We start from the raw sequence: 27,770 nt of genomic DNA on the forward strand, positions 1-27,770 counted from the left end.
TTATTCTTGTATGCTGAGCAATAAGGTTGACAGTTTTGGTTTTTTGTTTTGTTTTGTTTTTTGCATGTATCTGTCCAGTTTTCTCAGCACCATTTATTTAGTAGACTGTTTTTACCACACTGTATATTATTGCCTCTTCTGTCATATATTAAATGGCCATATAGGCATGAGTTTATTTCTAGGCTCTCTATTCTGTTCCACTGACCTATGTGTCTGTTTTTATGCCAGTACCACACTGTTTTGATTACTATGGCCTTGTAGTATATTTTGCTATCAGGTAGTGTGATACCTCCAATTTTGTTCTTTCTCAAGATTGCTGTGGCTTTTTGGGGTCTTTTGTGGTTCCATATAAATTTTAATGTTATTTTTTCTAGTTCTGTGAAAAATGCCATTGGTATATTGATAGGATTACCTTGAAAGTATAGATTGCTTTGGGTAGTACGTACATTTTAATGATGTTAATTCTTCCTATCCATGAGCACAGTATATGCTTCCATTTATTTTTATTTCTTCAGTTTGTTTCTTCAGTGTCTTACAGTTTTCTGAGTACAGGTCTTTACAGCAAATCCACTTTCAATGTGGCACAACAAGTCTTTGGAATATGGGTAGCTGCCCACCCACTACCTCACCATTACTTAGCAAGGAGAAAATGTATTTCTTCTGTTAGGATTTTCTTAGACATACAGTTTCCACCGTCTGTGCACTGACATTGGGCTTTTTATGTTTTTATAGTTTATCTTTCTTTTTCATGACTTACTTTAGTGTGTGTAACATGAAAGGGTAGGACTAGAAAGCTCCATGTAGCAGGACAAACCACACTCTGGATACAAATGATAGACAAAGTTACAATACATCATTCTTTATCGAGTATAGAGCACCTATTTTTCAGTAGTATTGCAGGATCAAAATACAGCACAGTTTGGGTGTAAGAGAGAACATGAAGGGAGAAAGGAGGAATGTGAGATTAAGAATCTCTACTTGATATGACATAGCTATCAACGTCTGTGAGGGTCAGAACAGGGTCTCCCGGAGTCATCATGTTTTTCTTCCTCCCATCATGCTATACACTACACTTTCACGTGCTCTGCAGGCACTCAGGAAGCAGAAAGCACTAAACGAAAGAAGAAATGCCCAAATCACACCCTAGGTTCCACTTATCAAAGGTCAACAGCCAATGTTGCTCATTCAGTAAAGGAAACAACTAATTCCTTCCAGAAAATGGCTTTGATTTATGGAAGCCATGTGACAGTTAAAAGGCAGATTATTTTTCTTTCAGTACCTGATCCTTTGATAAGTGCTAGAGTTTCCATTCTGTTGCTGACAATTTTGAAACAGACACAGTACATTGGAAACTTGCTTAAACTTAGAGATGCATCCAGCATTTCTGAGAAAATAACTATTTCACCACATTTTGCCATGTTACTCTTGACAATACAGAAAATTGTAAAATAATCTCAATTTTAGTTTAACTGTAACTAGGATTAAAAGCAATTTATAAAGTGAACTATCAGAAACCCCTTTTCTGATTTATTATACTCAGTCTTCACTATTATAAAAAAGAAAAACGATGTGTGGATGTGTACATTTTTAATAGCTATAACTCATAAAGGTACTTCTACACCTGATTTCCCACAGAGCAAAACACTCCCTGGCAATTCACGGAAATGCAGAAGGCTGAGCTCTGCAGGGTAGCAGGCTCAGGCGCCACAAGGCGCTCCAGCTGCATTTTGGTGGGCTTTTATTTTATTCCATGTCTGATCAACTGCCGCCCACTGCAGAAGGGTAGGAAGAGCAAACACCCGGCAGTCAGAAAATCTGGAGTCTAGACTGCGTTCTGCCACCAAAGTGCTAATGATGTTGGGAATGTCACTTAACCTTTGTCAACCTTAGTTTTTTCATGTAGGAGAAAAATACCAAGCTGATATGGTGTAACAATGGTCTCTGGAGTCAGAAAATCTCAAGTTGATGTCCAGACTGTACCATTTATTCAATTAATGACTTTACACAAGTTATTTAATCTCTCTCTATCCCTTATACAGTTAGTATGTGTATTACATTAGATAGTGTATGTAAAGTGCTCAGCATTGTCTTGGTTAAATAACATGTTTTTTTAAAATTACTGATTTTTTTCCAGTTACAGTTAACATTCAATATTATTTTATATTAGTTTCAGATATACAGCATAGTGGTTAGACATTTATATATTTTATGCAGTGATCTCCCCGATTAGTCTAGTACCCACCTGGCACTATACATAGCTGTTGCAATATTATTGACTGTATTCCCTATGCTGTACTTTACATCCTGGTGACTATTTTGTAACTACCAATTTGTACTTCTTAATCCCTTCCCCCTTTTCACCCAGCCCCCAACCCTGCTTCCCTCTAGCAACCATCAGTTTGTTCGCTGTATCCACAAGTCTATTTCTGTTTTGTCTGTTCATTTATTTTGTGCTGTAGAGTCCACATATAAGTGGGATCATGTGGTGTTTTTCTTTCTCAGTCTGACTTATTTTACTTAGCATAATACCCTCTAGGTCCATCAATGTTGTTGCACGTAAGATTTCATTCTTTTTTATGGCTGAGTAATGTTCCATTGTATACATGTACCACATTGCTCTAAGAGATATTTTTTTCTGATCTATCTCCTCAGGGAAGGGAAACAAAATAAAAAAATAAACATGTGGGACTACATCAAACTTTTTGCCCAGCAAAGGAAATCATCAACAAAACAAAAAGGCAGCCTACTGAGTGGGAGAACATATTCACCAATGATACATCCAATAAGGGGTTAATATCCAAAATTTATAAAGAACTGATACAACTCAGCACCAAAAAAACAACAACAACAAAATCCAATTCAAAAAATGGGCAGAGGACCTAAATAGACATTTCTGCAAAGAGGACATACACATGGCTAACAGACATATGTAAAGATGTACAATGTCACTAATAATCAAAGAAATGCAAATTAAAACCACAATGAAAGATCACCACGCCTATCAAAAATTCAACAAACAAGTGTTGGCGAGAAGGTGGAGAATAAGGGAACCCTCATGCACTGTTGGTGGGACTGTAAATTGGTGCAGCCCCTATGGAAAACAGTATGGAGATTTCTCAAAAAAGTAAAAAGTGAACTACTTTATTACCCAGAAATTCCACTTCTGGCTATTTACCTGAAGAAATCCAAAACACTAATTCGAAAAGATATATGCGCCCCTGTATTCACTGCAGCATATTTACAATAGGCAAGATATGGAATCAAACTAAGTGCCCATCAATAGACAATTAGATAATACGTTTTTGATGAATAGTAATATATCCATAATGTATTTATTTAGATTGAAGATGAGAAAGTTGAAACAGATAATTTCCAAGGTCTCTTCCAGGGGGCTCAGCACAAAGAGCAGGTCTTGGAGTCAGGAATACTGGAATTGAAATCTCAGCTGTACTAGTCACAAGCCTCTGTAACTCCTAATGCTCTCTTCTGTAAAATCAAAAATCAATGGCTACTTCATAGGATAATTATTTGGACTAAATAGGACAATAGTATATGAAGAGCTAAGAATAAAGTAGAGATACAATAAAATACTGGTTCCCTTTCCTTCACTGCTTCTCATCCCCTTCTTTCCAGTGAGCCTGTATTATTTCTCTTTCCTTCGAAAGAGGAAGGGGATGGAGAAAGAAAGTAAACAGATGTGACACGAAAAGAAAAAGGTGAAGATTAGTCCTCAGAGGAAAAGGGGGGAAAAGCCTCTTTAGAGCCTCAGTATTCCCCAGAGCAAATTCTAAGTCAACAGAAGCCTTAGGGGGGCAACACTACAGCCATTGAGAGTGGCTTTTTTTCATTCCTTGTGTTATTAAACACATGGAATCAACTATAATAAAACAAAATAGTTTTGTTTTATTTTACAGTGAAGTAAAAATCCACATCCGAAACAATTTGTGAACATTTTTCTGCTTACATCAGGGTATGAAGTTAAGCCAAACATGGCCCTTGTTTCGCAAAAGAGCCAAGAAAATCAGCACAAGTCCCATAATAAAGAATCAATCACAGAACAACTCAGATTATAGAACTGCGATTCTATTAAAAAAAAAATACAACCACAACAGGTAACACCAGCATTAAAAATTAAAAATTTATGCTGTCAACTTTGACTTTATTGCAATTTAGTATTTTCATACAACACTAAAGAATTACCATTCTTGTTTTATGTCCTTTTTTTAAGGAATTTATTATTTGGAGTAATAATCACAACCCTATTTGAGGAGGTTGGATGCAAATAACAGAAAGAGTAAACCAGCACAACTGCCCCCGAAACAAAAGATATTCTATTGCTTTGACAATTTTCAACCAAGTAAAACTTAGAATACAAAACGTTTTGGTGGCAGTAAGTGATAAAGCATTCACCAACATTACTGTTATATTTCAAGCTTAAAAAAAATACAACTAAAAACTAAAAGGTTTCTAACCATAAAAAAAGAAAGTCCAGCTCATGTTGGTGGTAATTTACACAAAGTGTAGAATGTTGAATAAAATTAAATTTCTCTAGATGAGTCTTTGAATCTGAAATTTAGCCAAGAAAAATGATGCAGCTCAATGCCATTTAAACATAGCCATTGGAAATAGGCAGTCAGCTATGAATTACCTACAGGAGTCTTAATGTCGGGTCTCCAGCATAAGCTAAGCCATATGGTCAAAACTGAGTGGAGAAATGATGCAAGTATTTAAATGAAATCTGGTCGCATGAAAATGATCTGAAAAGCTGGGGTTTTTTTTAGGGAAAAAAAGTACTCGTTCTTGATTTCTACCTTGAACAAATCAGAATCTCTGAAGATTAGGTCTGGAAAATCATTATCTTTTCGAAGTTCCCCAGGTGATTCTCCTGTGGGCCAAATTTTAAGTCTATTCATTCAGGCAACCTTTCCTCCTCTTTCAAACTAAGAACCACCTGCTAGTATGGTTAAGGCTTGGTTGCACAGATCATTCATCTATACTGGGGAAGAAGAATGGATATACAACCCTCATTTTTTATTTCACCTGGATAGCTACAGCCAATAAATCAGTGATTTATCCTGACAGATCACAGCTGCCAAATCCTTATTGCCATCTACTCTGCCTAAAAGTGCTTTGTCATCATAAACAGGATTTCTGTTTACACTGCCCAGCAGGGACTGAAAAGAGAGGGAAGACTTGAAAGACAAATTAGCTCCCTGCTTGAAGACAAGTCTGAGCCAAAACCTTTACCAAAGAGCTTCAACTCCAAGTCTAGTGAAATGGATGGGCAAGACAGGGAGGCTTTACAATACATTTTGTATTTGAAGAGCTGTGAGTATGTATCTAGATCATCTGAAGTGCCCAAACATCAAATGTCAGTATAACCTTACACAAAAATCAATTCCAGATGGATAAAAAATTCAAATGAAAACATAAAAGAACTAAGACATGTGGGTAAATATTTTTCTACTCTTGGGGTAGGGAAACCTCTCTAAATATATCATGAAAATAAGCAACGATAAAAGATTGAAAATTTTGACTACATAAAAATTAGAATCTATACAGCAAAAGGAATTTTAAATAAGCTTAAAAGACATGGTGAATCTAGGAAAAATATATTTGTGATATTTCTGCCAAGCAAAAGGAAAATATCCTCATCACACAAAGAGTTCTTACAAGTCAATGAGAAAAAAAACAAATGTCTAAAAGGAAAATACACCAAGGACACAAATATAAATAGGAATAGAGAGATCATAAAAATGTGGAAGGATATTCACTCTCACTAAAAGTCAAATAAATGTGAATTGAATAAGAATGAGCTATCATTTTGCAACCCATGGAATGAGAAAAATGAGAATATGGGACAAAACAGTGTTTCTGCAAGGGTGCAGACAAATGGGCACTTTTCTCCATTACTGGTACAAGTATAAATTGGCATAGCCTTTGTGAATTATAAATTGAAAAAATAAAATAAGCATATCATGTAACCATTCTGCTAAGAATCAACTCTCAGAAAGTAATTACAAAGAATGAAAATGTAGTTAAGGACCATAGTTTGTTTATAAATGAGAAAATTGGGAAAAACTGAAAGTCTACTAATAGGGGATTTATTAAGTAAATTACAGCACTTGCATCATGAGTATAAAGAGATGGAGTCATTAAAAAATGATACGCAAGATCTTCAGTGAAGGGGAAAGACTTCCAATAAATACTAGTCACACTTTGAAACAGCATGTATATGCTCTCATTTATATAAAATCCTATATATCAATTTGTTTACACATGCATTGAAAGATGCATGGGAAGATATTCATGAAAATGCCAATAATGCTTGTTTCCGGGTGAAGAGTTTAAGGGCAAATTACAGTCTATGTAGTTTTTCTGTGTTGCTTGAATTTTCTACAATGCATAATTATATCTTATTAAAGAGAAAGCTATTTCAAACTAATTTTAATCCAAACACAAAATAATTTTCGAGTTTTGCAACATTTTGGATCCACAACCTGCCTAACTCACTATAATTTTCTGATCCCCAGGAAAACAGAGTTGACAACAGTCTTTGAAATGAAAAAACCAACCAACCAAAGTTTCAGAAGTGAAATTTGGTCACCAATTGCTTAACTTTAATCAAACAGGTTTAATTCAGAACTTGTATGTGAAGTGAAGCAAATTATTTAGTTGACGTTCTTTCCTGGGAGAATGGATGGCTAGTATACCTTGGAGGCAAGTGAGCAATGCAGAGCTCCTTACTCTGTCACCCTTTATTTTTCCCAGCTGTATCATTCCAACAGGCTACCCCTAACCAACTTTTTGAAACTGAAATATTTTTTCTGAAAGACCACTTCAGGCAGATTAACATGACCCTTTTACATTCCCACTTCAAGGAAGAAATGCATTTTGGTATAAAAGGGCAACATTTAGGTAAATTGAAATTACTACACAGCCCTCACTATAGTGAAACAATTATCAATTTGCTTTAATCTTGCTATTATAAATCACATATGATAAGCTTCATAAAGAAATGTCTAACAACAAACAAGTGTTGGCGAGGATGTGGAAGAAAAGGAACCCTTGTGCTCTGTTGGTGGGATTCTAAATGGTGCAGCCACTATGGAAAACAGTATGGAGGTTCCTCAAAACATTAGAAATAATACTGCCATATGGCCCAGCAAGTCCACTTTTGGATATTTACCCAAAGATCCAAAACACTAATTTAAAAAGACACATGCACCCCTATGTTCATTGCAGCACTATTCACTATAGCCAAGGTATGGAAGTGTCCATCAATAGAGGAATGGATACAAAAGAGGTTGTACCTATATACAGTAGAATATTACTTGGCCATAAAAATGAATATAATCTTGCCATTTGCTACATACAACATGGATGGACCTAGAGTATATTATGCTAAGTAAAACAAATCAGACAAAGGCAAATGTTATTTCACTTACATGTGAAATCTAAAAAACAAAATAAATGAACAAACAAAACAGAAATAAACTCACAGATACAGAGAACAAACTGATGGTTGTCAGATGGGATGGGGGTTGAAGGAATGGGTGAAAAAGGGGAAGGGATTAAGAAGTACAAATTGCCCATTATAAAAATAGTCACAGGGGTGTAAAGTACAGCATAGGGAATACAGTCAATAATGCTGTAATAACTATGGTGTCAGATGGATACTAGACTTATCAGGTGATCACTTCATTAGTTACGTAAATGTCTAATCATTACGTTGTACACCTGAAACTTATATAATATTGTTCAGTCAACTGTAACTGAAAAAATTTTTTAAAGAAGTGTCTATCTCATCAAGGAATATGTAAATAAGAAATATTCCCAACTTAAGCAGATTGATTAAACATTCTCAGCACAGCAGTATGTTAAAATAAAGCCTCAAATTTGGAGATGCCAGCTATAAATGTTCCTTATTATGATACAAATTCCCTTAAAATGTGCTTTGTTAGGCTCCATAAATATCACAAAATTCACAGAATTCTAAAAATCTTACTGTATTCTTTTGGTAAAAGGTTGTGAAAATAGGATTATATTTACTCCTAGAAAAAAATTAAAATGACTTCCTTCACTCAATCTTCATTTTAAACTGTGCTCATTCACAATCAACAATGTCAATTTAAGTTAAAGTACTTTTCTTTGTTTCATAAAACTAAGAACAACGTTTAAATAACACAAAGACTTGCTAGGAAGTATCAAGAAGTGTTCCCTTATGAGTATCTTGCCCATAGAGTAAGCTATCCACAAATATTTGTTAAATTGACATTTAACAATTTAATTAGAAGATCTAAATACTTCTAAATAGAAGTATCTATTTAGATAAAAATCTAAATAAGAACAGTATACCTGCTTGGCAACCAAGAATATAAATACAATGCACTGAGTTGGCGTGCATGGTCACAGAATTTAGTTGTAAAAAGGACACATTTTTAGGATGCTGAGGCTGAAAGGCCCTTGTTTACTTCACAGTATGGTAAGGGGCCCAAAGTGTTAGTACAGTGGGTCTTACTCAAAAGGCTAGCAAGTGTAATAAGAATATAATAACAGTTTAAGCACAACTCCTAGACCTCAGAAAGGTATGCTCTTGTTGAACTCTAAGAACAGGAAACAGTCACAACTTAGGCCTGGATCCTATATCAACCTAAGGTCAACTCTTGACGAAGCGGTTCAATCACTCCCAGAAGCCCAAGCTAAACTTCGATTGCACACACTTAAGAAGGAAGCCACAAATACCCACTCTAGAAGCCTCCAAGTCCTCTCAGAGCAGCCTGATGGTCAAAATGAGTACACCAAGTTGGGGAAATTGTACAGTCATCTATGTGGCCATTACAAGTTGGTTATACTTGTAGCCATCGTACCTTCAACTGTTTTATTTTGATCACAGGTCCATGGGCAATGATCCATATGGCTCCCAAGGTCATCTGCATCTAATGAAGCATGTGTGAGTGTGTGAGTGTGTGAGTGTGTGAGTGTGTGAGTGTGTGTGTGTGTGTGTGTGTGTACACACACACACAAATATATGTGGGGATATTAAATATACATTATATAAATTCATATATACATATTAAATATATACATACCATGTCATATATGTATGAGAATAAAATGTGTGTATGTGTGTGTGTGTGTGTGTTTTAACACTGAAATAAATGCTTAAATGTAAATTCCTGCCTTTGAGTAGGCAAGACCTCCTGCACAGAAGCTGGCAGAAGAGTCTGCTTAAACAACAGCAGTGCAGTGACTCATCTGTGTTTTCACAACATGTTTCTACCCAGCACCCATATCTATTTGTAACCTGACAATAAAAGCCCTATGTGAACCATCTCTGAGCTGTCTGCCTTTAAAAGTAAGGACACTGTGCTCAGTTGACTCATTTGAGCTGCTTGTGCTTTTGAGAATAACCCACTGCCACATTTATGAAGGCATGTGATATAACTGAAGATTATTTCAGGCTGTGCCAATGCTTTTCTGCCTAGTCTTGATCTAGTGTTTAGAAAATCAAATAGAGACAGCCCCTAAATAAGCCCACTACACACCACTACGAGTATCTCTTGGGGGCATAGCAAAAGATAGCTTTATCAACACCCTGAACTGTAAACGTCATCAGGGTAGGACTCTTGTCTATTTTGGTGACTTATCTGTATCCCTGCCACTTAAAATAGTGTCTGGCACAAAGTAGACACTAAATAAATATTTATGAAGGAATGAATCAACCTCTGCCATAGACCTGTGAAATGACCTGGGCCTTAGTACCAAATCCACAAAATATTTTCTTGTCCTCATGCCAAGTCAAGAAGATTTCTACTGCCAGAGCATCAGATCTCCTGTATGTTAAAGTATATACCCTTTCAGCGTTGAGATACTTCTCAACATATTAAGACACTTTACTCCCTGGTCCTGAAAATATATAAAATATACAAGTATAATCACCTACCATTGCGATAAAACCTAATATGATGAGTACAAGTAAAATTTTTGATATTAAAATATTAGGATATGTAAAATTACTATTAACCATTGAGTTGGATATGTGTGTGCACATACTAGTTAATTTCTATTTTATGCAGATTTTTAGATATATAAACCCAGGCTTAGATCTATGCATCCATTTACTACTAGCATTAGTTCACCCAAAAGAAATTGATAATAGACTATTCAGTTCAACAAATATGTATATATTAACAATCATTAATTTTACATCCCTGTTTTCAGTGTTTCTGACACCCACTGTGACTTCTAAAAGTACCAAATTGAGGTACTTTGCTAATACATTTCTTAAAGGAAAAAGGCTTTAGAGGTGAGAGAACAATATGCCCTCCAATATTTTCATCCAGAGAAACATTTAAAATAATGAATTCACAGTTTCAGTGAAATTATCAATGGAGGTTACAAAATCTATTACTAAAATGATCAAACTATGTCTGGAAAACATTCTAAGTTTGAATTTGACACTGAATTAAGTTAACTCCCAGGAGTAACACCCAACAAATGGTCGTGTTAGTGGACTATTTAACATTCTGAGTGCAGAAAGCATTTATGTTTCTCCTAAAGTTTTCAAAACCTCAAACAGCTTACTTGACCAGCAAGGCCTTTCCTGTGCAATTTATCAAAGAGGAGAAAAATATCCATGTTAACTACAGACCATATTGCACAACACAATCCTTTACTTTCCCAAGAACTCTCTCATGTGGAAACAATTCACCTAGGAGGGATCAACAATAGACTTTAATCAGACTTCTTCCTTATCTCATAAGTCTAATGAGGTTGAAAAGGAGCTCAATTCAGTTTAAAAAGGCAATAAATTAACACATAAGAAGTGTCATAATTCCCCCATGTCAATGAGAAAAGCATCCATGAAAAAATGTGGTGAAAAATTATCTGCACAATAAAAAGTTTCTATCTATTCTGAAAGAAGATGGTTTTGTTCTTGCTACTCTTTCAAAATCACGGTTTTCTTTTCTTTTCTTCCTATGTGGCTGCCATTAATATCTTCCTCATGCTGGCCTCATGGTGCTTCCCCAGTGCTTTCATTAGCGCTGGCTTTCTTGAATGGTCTGTTTTAGTTACCATTATGCTCTCATTTGGATGAAGAATAGAGGCCCAAGTTGGACACAGATCAGATTTTATAAAAATTCTATTACTGACATCACTGTTACAATTTAATTTTTGCATTCCTGTCTTATGAATGAGGAAAAAGGAAAAACATCCTCTTGGTATACTTCATCTTTGTGCCCTGCCCTGCTAGGTTTCTGTTCCCCATGCCATAGGTCTCTCACGGGGAACATACAGATATGTGACCTCTGGCCAGCACACTGTTATTTTTAAAATGTTAATCACTTGCTGGTATTTAAAAACCACCAGATTTCACAAAAGAATTTGAAATTTCAACCTCTCTTCAAAAATCAAAAAATGAAGTAATACTGAGTGTACATTCACGTGGGAACAAGCAGAGCTGAGTGGCCACTGGCCCTTTCCAACAGAACATGAGTTCTGACGGGTCATCACAGTCCCCAGCTGAGAAAACGCCCTAGCTAGCCATGTGGAAAAGTCATGTGGGAAGTCCCCTAATCTTCCCGACATCCCAGCCTAGGCACCAGACATGTGAGTGAAGAAGCCTTCAGGAGACACCAGCCTCACCAGCCATCTTACAAATGTATGAAGACCAAGGAGAGAACCACCCAGAGGAGTCCATAACCACCAAAACCATGAGAGAGAAAATGGTGGTTTCAAGTCTTTAAGTTTTAGGATAATATGCTGTGTAGCAACAACAAAAAAAAGGGCTAAAAGATAAGACGTACCCTTGACAAACTAAATACAATTACTTTGTTTAAAATAGTTTCTTTTTACTTGGGTCAACACAGATGTCATAGTAGTCTCCATCTTATTTTAGTGTTTAGGTAGAAATCTAAAACATAAATTGTGCCCAGGGAGGAAAACACCAGTGGAAGAAAAGCAATCATTTGGAATCAGCTGTATATTTTTTTAAATGAAGTTGGCTGGCTGCACTTAGGAATGTCACATAGGTTAAACAGTAATAAGTAATAAAAGAGAAGGACAGAGTTTGAAAAGGGCTGGAATCTGGTTCTTTACATCAGAATAGCACCTTCACTCACTACTTTGTATTCAGTACCCCGCACAATGCCTATTTTTTTCTTAACGACTGGATCAACTAAAAGTAGTTCTGTACATATTTTTCTGATCGACAGAGGGAACCTAAAGTATCTTTCCTATCACTAAAACTTTAGCTATTACTGATACAAAAGGAAGGTGAATGCCACCTGCAAAGTACCCGACAAACTGTGTTTCATACAAAATAAGTCAATCCAGAATTTTTACAGCTTAATGAGAGGCAGATCCAGGAACAGGAGAAAACTCTTGCTTGTATTTCTTAAAGCTGAGCTCTACCCATAGATAAGCAAATCCACCCTTGAGCAAATCACTCAATAGTTTGATGATTCTGTTTGCTCATGTGTAAAATGAAGGTAATCCTGCATTCCTGAAAAGTGTGACCATCAAGTTTAATAACATGGTCAATACACTTGAGGTAGTAGAAGATCTAACCTTGGGCCCTGCACAAAACTAAAGCAGCTGATATACTTTGCCCAAACAGAATTGTATATTCTCATTTCCTTCGCTTCTTTTTCCCACTTGTGACTCAAGCCAGATTTCATCGAGCTATTTTTATAATTACTAAAACGTTGGAAATATAGCAGCAGGCCAGAAGCAAAGTAAAATGCAGCATCCAGCAAAAAGAAAAAAAAAAAAGAAGAAGAAGAAAATCACGCTGAGTAACTGAACGGCCATCTGCTCCTAACTGAGCTGTAGGGGTGAGGAAGGCAATCTGGGCTGTATACTATTTGTGTCTTCCCCCAAACCAAACCCACCTGCATGTTGTCAGTGGCATCCCCAAGCAGTCCTCCAAAAGTGATGGCATTAGTTACAGTTGCCAAATAAATAAAGAGAATTGCTGATAGAGCCTGAATATTTAAAGCATCATAAAAATCACTGGCAAAAAATGGTGCTTTCCTCTTTATGTCCTTGATTAGTCCACCACAGAACCTGGGTAGGGAGAAAGCAAACATGTGACAGTATAAAATAAATTACCATCAAATTAACCAAGAGATAACTTATTAAACCACAAAGAATTTGTGTTTCAGGTGCTTGAATGAACAACAAGGTACTATTTAACCACTTAAAACCAGAAAACTGTGGAGGAATAAATTTTCTTCTATCTCTGTTTTAGTCACCAGATTAGGTGTAACACTCCCTAAAGATCAGACAGTTGTGAACTGTGTACATAAATTAAAATTTCTCACTGTCTAAAGACAAACATCTAAACATGTGAGTAAATCATACAAGGACCTTTATAATCTTTTCATAGCTTCCTTTCCGGTCTCATTCATTCATTCATTCATTCATTCATTCATTCATTCACTCATTCCACAAATGTTTATTGATTATCTGTGATATGCCCAGCACCATTCTGGGTGCTGGAGATACAACAGTGAACAACACAGGAAAACCATACCCACTCTCATGAAGTTTGCCTTCTGTGTGGAGGAGACAAAGTAAGTAAAATGCATGGTGCTAAAAATTAAGGAAAAAGTTAAATGGGGGAGAGGATTATTAAGTGTTAGAGTAGCAGTGGTTGAAATAAGATAGTAGCCAGAACAGGTCTCCTGAGCAAGTGACTTTGGGGTAAGAACCTGAAAGAAATAAGGAAGGAACCATAAAAGTATGAACTTTGCAAGCCGAGCGCTATTACAAATGTTAATAGGTCAGCTGACTTATGCATCAGTCAACTCATCCTCCCATCCAAACCTCACATCTCAGCCTTCCCCTGCTGTTCCTTCTGCCTACAATGCCCCCCCACCCCCATCTATCTGTCTGGGTGCTCTCTGGCCCTTAGCTACACTCAGTGCCCTGCCTCAGTTTTCTTGGAATGCACAGGACCGCACATGATACAGAGCAAATTGCAGACATTCAGTGCATTTAGGAAAGGTGAAATATGGAAGAATGAAATCATAGTCTGATTAAATAAAAAAGTTAAGTCCCAGAACTCATATCTGTAGAAAGTTAAAAGGATATTGCTAATGGAAACAGTTTGTAAAGAACTGTTTAGAAAAAAATGTGGGAGAGAAGGTTTTATGTTCTCTATTCTTTAAGAATGAAGGAGAGGGGAATAATGTCCTCTTAACTTGGCAGAGAAACCCAAATGGGTCATGGGGGGGTAGGGGGTGGGAGGGGGTGTAACAAATTCATTCAGATTCAATTGCATATTAAAATGAGATATGTTTGTGTTTTCAAAAAACCTGCAGGGTTTTTAAAAAGCTATATTTTCATAAAATGAGTATCCTACTTAAATTTTATTTTAACTCAAAATGAAATGGGGAACCTAACAGTGGAGAGGGAAGAACTATCATGTAAAGAGAGTTAGCCAAAGCAATCTGGGAAACCTGAATTCTGAACTGTAGGCCAGGGAGACTGTGACCTGTGAGTACTCATTTCTATAACAGGTTACCCACTTTTGAGTAAATGTGCAGGGAAGAGATGGAACATAAAAGCCAAGTGGGGCTTCCTGCCATACACACCCACACCCACGACCTCTGTTTTTCTCTCTAACACCCCCTCATTCCAGTCGCACTGGCCTCAATGCTGACTCAGCACACCAGGCACTCTGCTGTCCCCTCCTCTAACCCCACATCTACATGGTCTGTCTCCCACCTCCTTCAGGACTTTCCTCAAATGCTGCAATTCTCTTTAAGACCGTCCCTGACCACCCTTCACTGAAATTGTAATACCTTTCTCCCATCACAAAACTCTCCACTTCTGCTTTATTTTTCCTCATAAAACCATCACCACCTTCCTTTATTTGCTCAATGTTTGTCTCCACCACAACAAAGTAAGACCGGTAAGGACAGGCTTTTTGTTTAAGTCATTGCTGCATCCCCAGTGCCTGTGACTATTAGGTACACTACAAATATTTGTTGGCTGAACAGAAGTACAAACCAGTGAATAAAATGCTGATAGAAAGATGAAGGGAAATTTAGATCTAAAGAGAACTTCATTGTGAATGACAAAAATCCATCAGTTACCGGCCAGTTCTCTGCAATTCTTCACTGTCCCCATGTCCTCCTCCTCCTCCATGGCCTCCATCATGGGGCGTGTCCCCATTCATCTGAACATTCTCTCCACCCGAGTACATATTCTTTCTAAGGAAGACAACAGAGCCAAAGAGAATATTAGTTGTTGTTGTTGTTGTTGTTTTTTGTCTGCTTCTTAGCTGTGTCACATACTAGCTAATGAAGAGATGAACTGAGAAAGATCATTATTTCCTTCTTCCATTCTAACAGACAACTCTTAAAGTATTATATTTAAAGCCAAGGCAAATGACTGAATGAATAGAAAAGTTGCATAAATTGTATATTGTATAAGAAGGAAATTGTTTCACCTAGAAAATAACAGATTTCTAGGGAATGGCTTCTCCTCAATTATCTCATCCAATTTCTTAACCTCTTAAATCTGCAGGGCGTCATCTTGAATAAACTGATATTTCTGCATGGACAGGGAGTCCCCAAAATATCCCCCAAAGAATCTCTGTGATATATTCCAGTATCATAATCTGAGATACCTAATTTATAATCACCAAAGAACATGACAACAGATAACATTCATTGTACAGTGTCAATGAAATGTCAAACCGAGGCACATTTGTGATTCATTTGAGATGAGATAATATATCAAGTTAAATGGGAACCTAAAAATATTAGGACAGTTGCCTGATTTCATTTCCTTTGCCAAATACAACCTCCTTCCCAAGGTTGAAAACTCCCAACTGCTTGATAATTCACCTTTTGTCAGACGATGGAAGACTCTTAGGAGGCTCTATCCTGATCGCTGGGTCCCATTCCCCAGGCGGAAGGACAATGACTTCATCAAGGAACTCATCAATGCCAGCAATCAGGTCCTGCCTATCTTTTGCTTTATAAGCAATGTCATGAAACACCTAAAGAAGAATAAAAGATGTGCTGATACAATAAGGTAACTCTCCACATACCTCATAGCATGTCCAGCCTGAAGAATGCAATTCATAACCCACTTTTACATTACTATAATCAGAGTCTCATGTTTCCTGTTATTCAGCTTGCTCCTCAAGTATTTCAGTAATATACACAAAGAATATAAAAAGAGGCTTGAGAAAACAAATGGAGGTGTTTCTTTTACGTGTTCTTTTCTATCAATACTATGAAATAAAGTTGGCTTTCACCTCCCATTTGTATGTACCATTATTGATATAGTTGCTATAGAAGCCAGACGAAAATGATTTGGAGAAATATACTGACGAGTCATTCCCCAAAGCAAAAAATACAAGGACAAACGATTGCTAATAATTCAAAAAGGAAAAGTCCAAACTGGGTGTTAAGATTGGGTTAAGATATAAACACTGCAGCTCTCCAACACACAAATAATGTTAGTTATTAAAAAAAGAAAAACCTGAGTTATATTGGCAACACATAAAGCAGAGGGCTTTAAGTAGGAGAGCATCTGTCTAGTTATGAGAGGCTTAGGTTATGTATAGTAAAGGACTTTCAGATCATCAGCTAGGCTAGAGGAATGGGACAACTGACAAAGAAGACTATGTACATTCTGGAATGTAGATAGTATCTATGTGTTTATCTGCTTACCCAGGCAATAACTAAACCATCTAAGGCAGCTAACGCTCCATGTCTTTTATGCAAATATCCAAAGAAGGAGCTTCCCAAATGTACATCATTCAATTAGAATGCTGTGGTTATCAGCATTCTTTATAATGAAGTACAGTCATCCATGGCAAATAAGCTGACACATACAGAGTTTTCAAAAAGTAAATTTCATGTTGGAATAAAACACATTTTCCTTCATTTCCTAAACATTTTTCATTCTTAAAACTGACGTATGTTTAATATTCTTTAAAAAGTTAAGGTCACTAGTAACTTACAGTGACAGCCAATTCACAGTATGAAACAACACAAGTAAGACATTCAGAGATTACCATCTTCCCGATTCCCTACCTCGTCAGACATCAAGGTGGCAATGGCTCTGCCAATCTCATGGTAGGACTTAGCTTTCCCCTTAGGACCTAAGAGAATGAACAAGAACCTAATGGAAGAGGAAAGAAACAAAGGCTATAACACACATCTCATCAAATTCAATATACACAAAACCGAGACATGTTTATCCTAGTTCATAAGAAAGCTAGGTCTAGAATTCATCTTTAAAACAAAGGTAATGTCCCTGGTAATATAAAAGATACTCTCTCACACTACTGTGAAACACAAATCAGTTTGGTTCACTTGGAGACAATGTAGAATTTGTCGTGGAAGCCTGGGAAGCTTCTTCATTGAGAAGGAAAGGTTCACTTTGAGTCATTTATTCTTTCATTGCTAAACTTTCTTCTCTATTTCTACTGAATTGCAGAATCTTTGGAAGACTTAGTGTATCTTCGGACCTCTATGACTGTTCCTTACCCAACATGGACCGTGACATATGATCTTCTCCATACTTTTAAGACGTGTTTCTACTCAGAAGTGACTGGGGGTCAGCAAAAACCAAGCCCTGTACAAGTAAGCCACATGCTGACAGCCAAAGTAAAGACAAAGAAATATGAAAGAAATTCAAAATAAAACATCATTCAGTTAAGTTTTTTTGCGCGTGTGTAGGTGTCCTCATTTTCCTTTCCAAACATGTTTTCTTGATAATGCACAAGCAATTGCTCCCCAGTAAGTGGGTTCTGAAACTTGCAATAATGAGCTTATCCCCCATTTAGGTTCACCTCTTATCATGTTGGGAGAAATGCCTCACTGATCACAAGGGCAAAGATGCATGTCTTGACTAGGGAGGAGGAAACCTGATTTGTAAACGAATAAGAAAAAATATACTAAAGGCAACATTGGATAAATCCCTGCCTTGTTTATAATCACTTCTTACCTAACATAGAGATAATGGGGACAATAAAAATGATCACATCATATATTTGCTCAGCTTTTTAAAGCTTGCAAAGCATTTCATGTTCATCGCCTCATTTAAACTCTATAAAGCCCTTTGCAATAAGGACAGGTATCCTATTCCTTTTTAATGGTGAAGAAACTGAGGCTCAAGGAGGTTAATGGATGAGCCGAAAGACTGCCAAGTAAAAGAGAGAATAGATAGGACTTCCTACCTCCTGTTCTTTTTCAGCACACAGTTCTGCTCAATATTACCTGCCCAACCTATACACTAGGGTTGATTCAATAGAGAGGAGCTATCGAACAATGATTTCCATAGATCACCCTGGGGAAAAATGTTCTGGATAATTATCAAGGGACAAGAAACCTTAGGTAAAATTTTATGGGGCCAGGAATAGCTTAGGATTTCGCTCAGTTAAATTTTGCTTTTTTACTTATTTATTTATAAATAAAAAAGGATTGACAGGAAGTGCTCTTCAAAGTATTATGGTCTTTTTGGGGCAGCCAGTTAGCTGAGTTGGTTAGAGAGCAGTGCTAATAATACCAAGGTTGCAGGTGTTAGGGTCTTTTCCAAATTTCCCGATTACACAGTTCCTTTTGTTATCATAAAATTCAATCCAAAAAAGAAAAAAAACACAGAAATTAATATAAGAAGGTATCAAAAGTTTGAACACTTAGATTTTATACCAGGATAACCATAAAGCCATTCAGTGCTTATTTGCTTAGAAATCAGTTCTGGAGTGGGGCGGCACACTCACTTTCAAGTGTTATCACAGTAAACAGAATAGCAAAAGCAATCAGCAGGGACAAAAGTCTGTTCAAATATGAAGGAAGTCATTACTGGAACTGGATTTTAGTTCTTCTAACACTGAAGTTCAATTGATACTAGAACTTTTCTTCCTTTGAAGGTGGACCTAAATGATATACCACTACATATAGTATTACACGGTGCTTCCTTATGACAGTAAAATGTATTTTTCTAAAGGAACTGGTCACTGACTAATTTGAGTGCAATACATGCAAAAAATATTTAACCACTAAGGCAAAATACAAATTAAGAAACACCTGTAGTACCGGTCACATTTCCTAATCCTATTTGTCTACCAATAGCCAGCTGTTGGGCAGGACAATAAGGGCACAGTTTTAGGCAAAAGAGGGCAGGTATAGTGTAGGAAGAGAAAATTGACACCTGGATCTTTACTTAATACATTTTTAAATAATGAGTTTCCTTTGCCTGCCTTTTTTTTTTCAATATATCTAAATATTAGTGTTTCAGTAATACATAACACCTAAAACCTTTCGGAACACTCTTCCGGCTTTTCCCTAGCATCCCCATCATGATTATAGCTTACAAATACACATTATGGAAATACACACTTATCAACTGACACAAGTGAATTATCAGGTTGACTATATGGCGACAAAGCCAAAACATTCTCTTGTTAGAAAGTAAGTAAAATACTCTGTCATTAAGAGTTCTTAAATATAAACTTTGGCAGACAATGCGTAACTATTCTAAGAGCTGATAGAATAATGGAGCCTTTAAGTTAAATCCTATGAGATGAGGGCATACATTTTCTATAAATATTTATTCTGGTCTCTGCTAAATAGTACCCAAAGAATGAATGGAAGTAGCAGACCAATGGTAGCTATAACATGTATTATAGCAATAAACCCAATATATGAGAATTTATTGTTTCAGTAACTTCAGTAACTAGATATATAGGTACAATTCCTCTTTCCTGGGTAATGTGTGTGTGTGTGTGTGTGTGTGTGTGTGTGTATATATTTTTTTTCTCCTTTAATGGGAAATCATCAAGTGCCAAATAGAAATAACATGTTATATATCAGTTAAAATGTTCACACTATTCCAGTCAGGAATCATTCAGTAAATCCATCTCCTTAAAATGATATAGAGAGGAAGAAAGAAAATCTGGCCATCTGTAAGTAACAGGAAACATCACTCCAGGTCAAGAATTTCATCTGTAGGAATGAAGACCCTAAAGAAGCCTCTGATCTGAACTGCATTGTTAAAATGGGGATGAGAGATCTGGGAGAAGTAACAACACAGAACAACTCATCAAGTCGAAGTTCCTTCTGCTTGAAACATGTTCTCTTCCATTTAACCCTCAAAGAAGCCAAAGCTGTTACAACTTTTATGACAGAAGTACATCTTGCCAAACTCAGCTTTTATAATGTACTGAAAACTCTTTTCATGACCCAAGCTGTTTTCTGTCAATGGACAGATGTTATTTTTAACTAGAAGCTTTTTTCTTTATTAACAAATCAGAATAAACACAACATTTGTGTGGCTGGAAGGGCAGGCACAGCTCACATTGACAGCTCAGGGAAAAAAATAATATATGTTACTGAGTTCTTTTTATTCACTCATAACTAGAAATAAGTCATACTTAGAATTTTTAATAGCACCTAGTTTGTTTCCGGAATCTTCATGAAGTGCTTCTACTCCTGTGAGCTTTTTCATATAACTGATTATGGCCGGGGAGGATGCCTTTAGCATTTTCCACAACAAAAATAAGTGCCAGATGATCTGTGTCCGGAACCAATGGACTATACTCACATTCACAAAATAATTATAGCCAGAAACAGAGCATAATATCAGAAAAAGAGCCAGCCTTCCTAAACCACTCAATCTTTTTAGAAAGGATGTACACCCCCCTCCTTCCTGATATATCGCAGCTATTTCTAGAATAAACTCAGCATGTACCAATCCTTTACTCCCTTCTCTCAAAACAACAGTGAATCAAATAACCCATTATTCATATTTAGCAGCTTTGGAAAACGTAGCTAAACTGTAGCTTCCACAATAGACTCACAAGGACCCACAAACCCACCATAACCAACCATATTATTTATGTAAAGAGCAGCTAGCAACTGGCTTGTTAGACCAGACAGAATTGAACTAGCAGGACCTCCATCCCAGTTCCTGTAATAGGATGTTTTATGGTTTGACAATTAAGACAAACTTTAGGCAAATCATCATTTATAACATAAAATATATATTAACTTACAGTGAAACCAAAGAGGTAAACATGCTAATGTTTTAGAGGGCCAGAACTCACTGAATAACTATTTGACTTAGATGTAAAAATCAAAGTAAAAAAAGGACAAACAGATCAGAGGCTTTTGTTATTCTTCATGGGAAAACCCTAAAGTATATTATTCCAATCCATTCTATGTATCACCTTAGATTCCCCCTAAAAGCCTGGCGTCAGAGTCACAAATCTGCAGTTCTATTTCTAGCACTGATCGTGACTCTTCCTTTTGCCTCTATCTCTCAACTATAAAGTGGGAATAATAATATTTATCCCCTACATACCTCATAAATAGAAGTTAGTGGCAGCCTCTATGGACAGATAAAGATGACAGCAAGCAAAGTGAGTGCAAGATGCTAGCAAAATTATAAACATATCCTACCAAATGACCAAAGATCAAAAAACAGAGTTTATTTGCTTTCACATGGATGGCCAGAAGGTCCTCGAAGTAGATAACATCCACCCTGTTGGTAGTTGTCCAGCTATAAGCAGAAAGCTAAACTAGATCAACCAAATAACAGAGTAAATAGAGAAACTTGTGAACTCTACCAAGGGGAGCTCCTAGAGCTACACTTCCTGAAAGGTGCACAGCAGTAATACCGTTTAATAATAATAATAATAATAACAACAACAACAACAACAAGCATGAGGGCATAACCTTTCTCTACCATCAAAAGGAGAAAGTCATGACAAGATGTGCACAGAGCAGACTTTTCAGGTCTACCCGCATACCAGGGGAGCATGCGTGTTAAAGCCCATCACAGAGGGCAGAGGCACACCGTCACAGTGACCACCACCCTCCTTGTGGGATTTCCTTTATTGGATTTCACAGGATGCAGCCATTGTAAATGGCCCCACTGTACTCATACACAAAAAAAAATAGCTAATAAGACGCCCTGCTCAGTGATTACAGCTTGTACTGGTTCAGAGGACAGCAAACAGAAAAAACGATTTCCTGGAAAAATGTTAACATGCTAGGATATATTGTTCAGATTATTGCCCAGAAATAGGTTTATGGCATTATTGAATTACATTCCCTTGAATTGCTGGGCTCCTTTTGTTAATTCCAAATATGCTGTATTTCACCTCTAGACTAGCGCCACGCTCCAGGGCAGAAGGAAAGAATGAGACGGGCAGAACTATATGGTAAGAAGGACACAAAAATGATCATAATTTGCTACTCAATAAACTCATACTATTGTTACATAAAAAGCCTTTGAAAATACTTTTTATTAGTAGCTTCTAAAGAAAAATAATAAAAATGAAAAAGCAAGAGCAATTTAACACTTCTTGCAATTTTTTTTTTCTTTCAAGCCCAACAAAGTTAGTCCAAAGAGACAGAAATAAAACCATAGGGACACAAAAGCTGGACTTGAGCCATGACCTGAGTCAGCTAGCTGTTCGCCAGGTGATGGCTCAGATAGAATTTGAAGGCTCCGCTGGCATGTTTTCAAGCAAAATGCTAAGTTACAGAAAACACAAATCATTATAATTCCATCAATTGAATAAACTATGATCTTATCTTTTCCTCTGCTATTTGTCCAATGACCGCCTAATGATGACAAGTATCATTCTTCTTTGAAGTGTCTAAGAAATATATAAATGAGGGAAAAATACCTCTACGATCAGAAAGAATTTTCTGTAATCTACGAATTGGGAGGCCATAAGGAAATGTTCTCCTAATTTTCCTAATTTGGCTCAGAACAAACCCTGAGCCCACTGTCATTGTGAGTGCATCATGCTCAGACCATCTGAGATCATGGGGGATTCACAGCCCTTCCTGCTCACCTGGGGAAACTTAGAGAAAACTCATCTGTCCTTGCTCTGGAACCCACAAAAAGCATGTGCATGCACACATGCGCACACACACACACACCTCCTACTCATATGATAATTTTCTGACATCAACTTGAAGACTACAAGCATCTCTTTAAACTCTTCTGCACAAGTTAAGGGAAGCATTAACTTTTATTCACCTATTGCATTCTGTAAGTCAAGCCTCCTAACTCCACTGCACACAGTTGCAGAGGAAGGGAAACAGGATGAATTTGAAGTATATTGAATACATGATTATAATAACAGTAATATTCCTCTTTTCAAAATAAAAATTTATGCGACATAACACATAACAGTAAAGTGTGCAAATTTAAGGGTATAGCTTTATTATTTTATGATAAGACAGAGCAAATGAAAGCAACTCTGACTCTGAACTAATTACCATCTATTAATATATGACCTTGGACAAGTTACTTAAACTCTCAGACTCAGTTTCTTCATCTATAAAATCTGTATACTTATATTCACACTTAAAAGACTATTACTGAGGATTAAATAAACTAATCCATAAGAAGAAACTAATACATAGCCCAAGAAATTATTTCAATTGTTATTATTATTACTAAGATACAAGTGACAAGTCATGTGATAGCATGAAAATCAGATTAAAACTTTCCAATATGCTTGCTCTGGATGTATCCTCATTCTATTGATTCTCTAGCCTGAAGGAGAAGATATTTCCCTATTACCACACTGTAGACTTCAGCAAGTCAAGGAGCAGCTTACCTTGTGGGCACAGGAACCTCAGTCAGGGCGCCCAGCATGACCGCCTGCTGTAGCCGGACAAAGGCAATGAAAGGCATATCCAAGAAGTCCACCTCCCCGACGAGCACATTGGAGGCTTCTGCATCACGGGGCAGTTTTTTCATGAACTTGTTCTTCAGCTGCATGAGAAGAGTAAAAAAGGAAAACCCACAATTTATTTCCAGAGAAGGGAACAAGAAGAAACACTCCATATATCACTTAAGAGAATTCCTTTATATGAGTCTACACATAACAGGCCCCAGCTATACCCATTTTTCTATTACGTTTAACCATTCTATTATCATAAACATTTCTCTGTACTCTGAATTAAACAAATATCGAGGGTATAATCACAAGGTGTACATACAAAACAATGTTTACATATAAAAAAACTCATTTATTGATTCATTCACTCAATAAACGTGTGGAGAACCTACCAGATCTACTGATCTGAGCTCTAGGGATACAGGGAAGGATCAACTAATTAATTACATGTCCTCCTTGGGCTCATATTCCAGCAGGGGAGAAATAAAATACAATTTAAAGTAGTGATAAGTGCCAAGGGAAAAAAAAGTAAAACTGTTAAGAGGGTATTCTTTTACAAAGGGTGGTCAGGGATGGCCTATGAAGAAATACATTTGACACTGGAGTGAGAGGACAAGCCATGCAAAGATCTGGGTAAAGAACATTCTGGGCAAAGAAAACAGCGAGTGCAAAGCCTCTAAGATGGGAAAGCTTTGCAGTTAGAGGAGTAAGAAGAAGATAAGTGTAATGGCAGCTGAAGCAGCAATGGAGAAAAACTAGCAGCAAATAAAGTCACATAGGTAAGGGGTCAGGAGGTGGGGGACAAGCTGATAAGGGCTCTGCAGGCCCTAGCAAGGAGTTCTGTATGTTTTAGGTGGGACTTGCCAACTAAAAGTCCAAGGGGAAAGGTGGAGGAGAAAGACATGAATTTAGGATCTATCACCAGGTAAACAATATTTAAAACCATGGGACAGGATGACACAAGCTTGTGTGTGAGTGAAGACAGACGAGGGATAAGAATCCTGGGCCATTCTACCATTTACAGGAATGGGAGGAGCTATCCGCAGAGGACACTGAAAAGAGCAGCCAGTGAGGTAAGAGGAAAAGCAGCGCTTCACAACAGTCAGGTGAAGAAGGGGCTCAATAAGGGAAGTGCATCAGCTGAGTCAAAGGCTGCTGAAAGCTCAAATGAGGTGAGAACTAAGAATGGGCCAATGAATTGGCCAAAATGGAGGTGCTGGGTGATCTTGACAAGAGCTGTTACAGTGGATACCAGGGTGCCCAGTAAAGAATAAGAGGTGAAGAAATGGAGACGGGGAGTTAAGATAATTATTTTGAGAAATGCTGCTACCAAAAAAGCCAAGAAATAGGGAGGGAGGCATAAAATAGAGGATTTTTTTTAAAAAATGAGAAATATGATAACACTTGGGAATGTTAATGAGAATGGTCTACCAGAGACAGATTATTGCTGCAGGAGAGATAGGAGATAACTTCAAAAGCAGCTCAAGCAACCTTGAACTATTGAGAAGAGACTATATCCACATCACAAGTAGAGGGATCAGCACCAGACAGGTACACAGAGAGCTCATCAGTCCTAACGAGGGGAAGCAGATCATATGAGTACCGATGGGGGTCATCTGGGAGATTTGATGGGTGAAGATGAGGACTTCTGAGGATTCATATTTTTTCAGTGAAATTCAAGTGAGCTGATGGTGAGGAGGCGGTATGTGGGAGTTTGAGGACAATGGTAAAGGTGTAAAGTGGTTTTCTTGAAGAGTGAACGTTGATAAACACAGTCATTTTGAAAGCTTACTTTGTAGATGTTATTCCTTACTTTCCCTCTCCCCAATCTTCACTTAAAACAGGCTTGTTTAAGCATCCTTTAGTGCGTGGGAAGTGCCTCCCACAGCTCAAGGAAAGCATTTCAACAATCATAGAAGGATAGTGACAAGAATTTTGCAGGACCATATGAAAAGGAGACTTCTGATATCAGTTATCGTCAATATAAATGTCTCTCTCCTCAAGTCAGAATCACCAGTGCACTTGGTATTTTGTGCCACAGATTGTCACTGAGATGGAAAGTGGCAGGCATGGCCCAATTTTCCCCATTAATAAAGAGGTGATTAGTAACATTCTATTTTTAATTTCTATCTAAAGAGCTCTCAATTAGAGAAAATAAGCATCACGAGAACTAATCCTTAAAACTCCATGCCCCTCAGTAGCATTTTTATGGGATTTTTTCTTTAATTTGGTACTTCATATAAGAAGAAGGCAGTGAGGCAAAAAACAAGGAAGCTGGGACTAATGCTTTAGTGGAAACCAAAATTTTTTTTAAAAAAGACAAGATATATATTTTTAGATGTTAGAAACATGACTGCTTCTAAGCAGTAGGGATTTTTCCAAAGTTTATACCATTAATCCTCCAAGAATGCTAATATTTTAAAAATATCTGCTTACATTCTACAGATATGAAAAGAGTCATCATGGGAGGGGTCTAAAAACATCAAATTGCCAAAACTGTTATGGCCTTAAGAAGTTACAGTACTGAACTGTTCTCTAAAACACAGAGAAGAGACTGTGGGGTGTGGACAAGTGGCCCAAATGCATAACAAACTATCACTGCTAGAGTAACCATCCTCAAACTCTTTCCAGAGAATTCCCATTACCAACACTGGACTCTTTAATAATCCGATTTTACTTCCCATTTTCTCCTGCACTCTTTGGTCTAGTTAGACAGGTAATCCGATAAAAATACACTCCTGTTTGATGTAGTTGGAGTCCCACAATCATTATCAAAAACTGTCCTTTCCTCATTTTTACCTTTTCTAAGCTCAGTTTAAGCCTTTCTACCATCTCAGCCCACTTCCTTGGGAACACCAGAATTGCTCCTTTCTAAGTCACACTTTAGTCCATGTTTAAATTTTTTCCCAGAGTTTCTTGAGGGTTAGGAAACAGTTTATCCTTCATTGTACCGAACACCTACTTTGCACATAATTCAGCTGTACTAAATATTTTTAATGGAAGAAATGAATTCTATAGCACTAAAAATCAGACCAAAAGACCCTCAAATACCCAGGAAAGTTAGAAAGGTTTTAAAGGCTATTCTAGAACCTACTATATATCTGCACCTGTCACTAAGCAACTACCTGACTCACAACCTATACAGAATATCCTAGTCGATTATATATTTCCACAAAATGTTTTCCTAGTACCTTTACTGAGATTACTGTACAATCTTGGAAAATGAGAAGTATATTTATAAAAGCCAAAGGAAATAAACTGTATTCTATGTGCTCTGGAAATCAGTAGTTGCAAAGTATGTTCTTTTAGATCAGAATTATCTCAAACTGTGCTTGTGGAATGCAAGTGTTCTCAGAGAAACTAATAGCTATTCTAAAATAAAAATGTGTGGTGACTGGGGTGCCCCAGAACTCAGTCCTGAGATGGCTCTTTTCTCTCTTCACACACTCTCTGGGTGATCTCATTGAGTTCTGTGTTTTTAAATACCATCTATGTGCCGATGACTCACAAATTTACATCGTTAGCCAGGACCTCTTTCCTGAACCTCCGTCCTATAGTATCTCTACTTAGATGTCTAACAGGCATTTCAAACTTCACATGTCCAACACTGAGCCCCCTGACAGTCCCTTCAAACTGGCTCTTCCAGCAGTCTTCCTCATCAGGCTAATGGCGACTCCACTCTTCCATCTCTCAAGCCAAAACCTGCTGTCATCTCCAACACTCCTCTTCCTCTCACACCCCATGTCTGTTCTATCAGCAAATCCTGTTGGATCTATATCCAGATATATCCAGAATCTGACCATTTCTCACCAACTTCACTGCCATGATCCTTGTCCATGTTATGATCATTTCTCTTCCGGGTTATAGCTTTGGCCTCCTGGCAGGATCATCTGCTTCTGCCCTGGCCCCAGTCTATTCACCAAAGCAGCCAGAGGTCAAATCAGAAGTCAGAGCATGTCTCTCCTCTGCTCAAAATCCTCTTTTGGCCCCCATTTCATAAGAGGGAAGGCAATGTCTTTATGACAAGCCAGAACCTCAACATTACCTGGCTTGCCCTCAGCTCCTTGACCTTATTTCCTACTGTTCTCTCCCA

The 27,770-nt window shown here is 37.2% G+C and overlaps 1 protein-coding gene across 9 annotated transcripts in view; it reads right to left on the reverse strand.

The window, feature by feature from the left end:
- SLC4A4 (solute carrier family 4 member 4) overlaps window positions 1-27,770 on the reverse strand; it is a 324,167-nt gene that overhangs the window by 86,221 nt on the left and 210,176 nt on the right. For all 9 annotated transcript variants that reach the window (XM_019663211.1, XM_019663215.1, XM_019663217.1 and 6 more), the window contains 5 exons: window positions 23,615-23,772; window positions 17,064-17,151; window positions 15,864-16,018; window positions 15,108-15,224; window positions 12,897-13,071 (listed from right to left, as the gene is read on the reverse strand). In XM_019663211.1, the coding sequence (XP_019518756.1) occupies window positions 12,897-13,071; window positions 15,108-15,224; window positions 15,864-16,018; window positions 17,064-17,151; window positions 23,615-23,772 (693 nt within the window). The remainder of the gene's footprint in view (window positions 1-12,896; window positions 13,072-15,107; window positions 15,225-15,863; window positions 16,019-17,063; window positions 17,152-23,614; window positions 23,773-27,770) is intronic.

This window comes from Hipposideros armiger, unplaced genomic scaffold (genome assembly GCF_001890085.2).
Source record: "Hipposideros armiger isolate ML-2016 unplaced genomic scaffold, ASM189008v1 scaffold_386, whole genome shotgun sequence".
In the NCBI taxonomy this organism is placed as follows: Eukaryota; Metazoa; Chordata; class Mammalia; order Chiroptera; family Hipposideridae; genus Hipposideros; species Hipposideros armiger.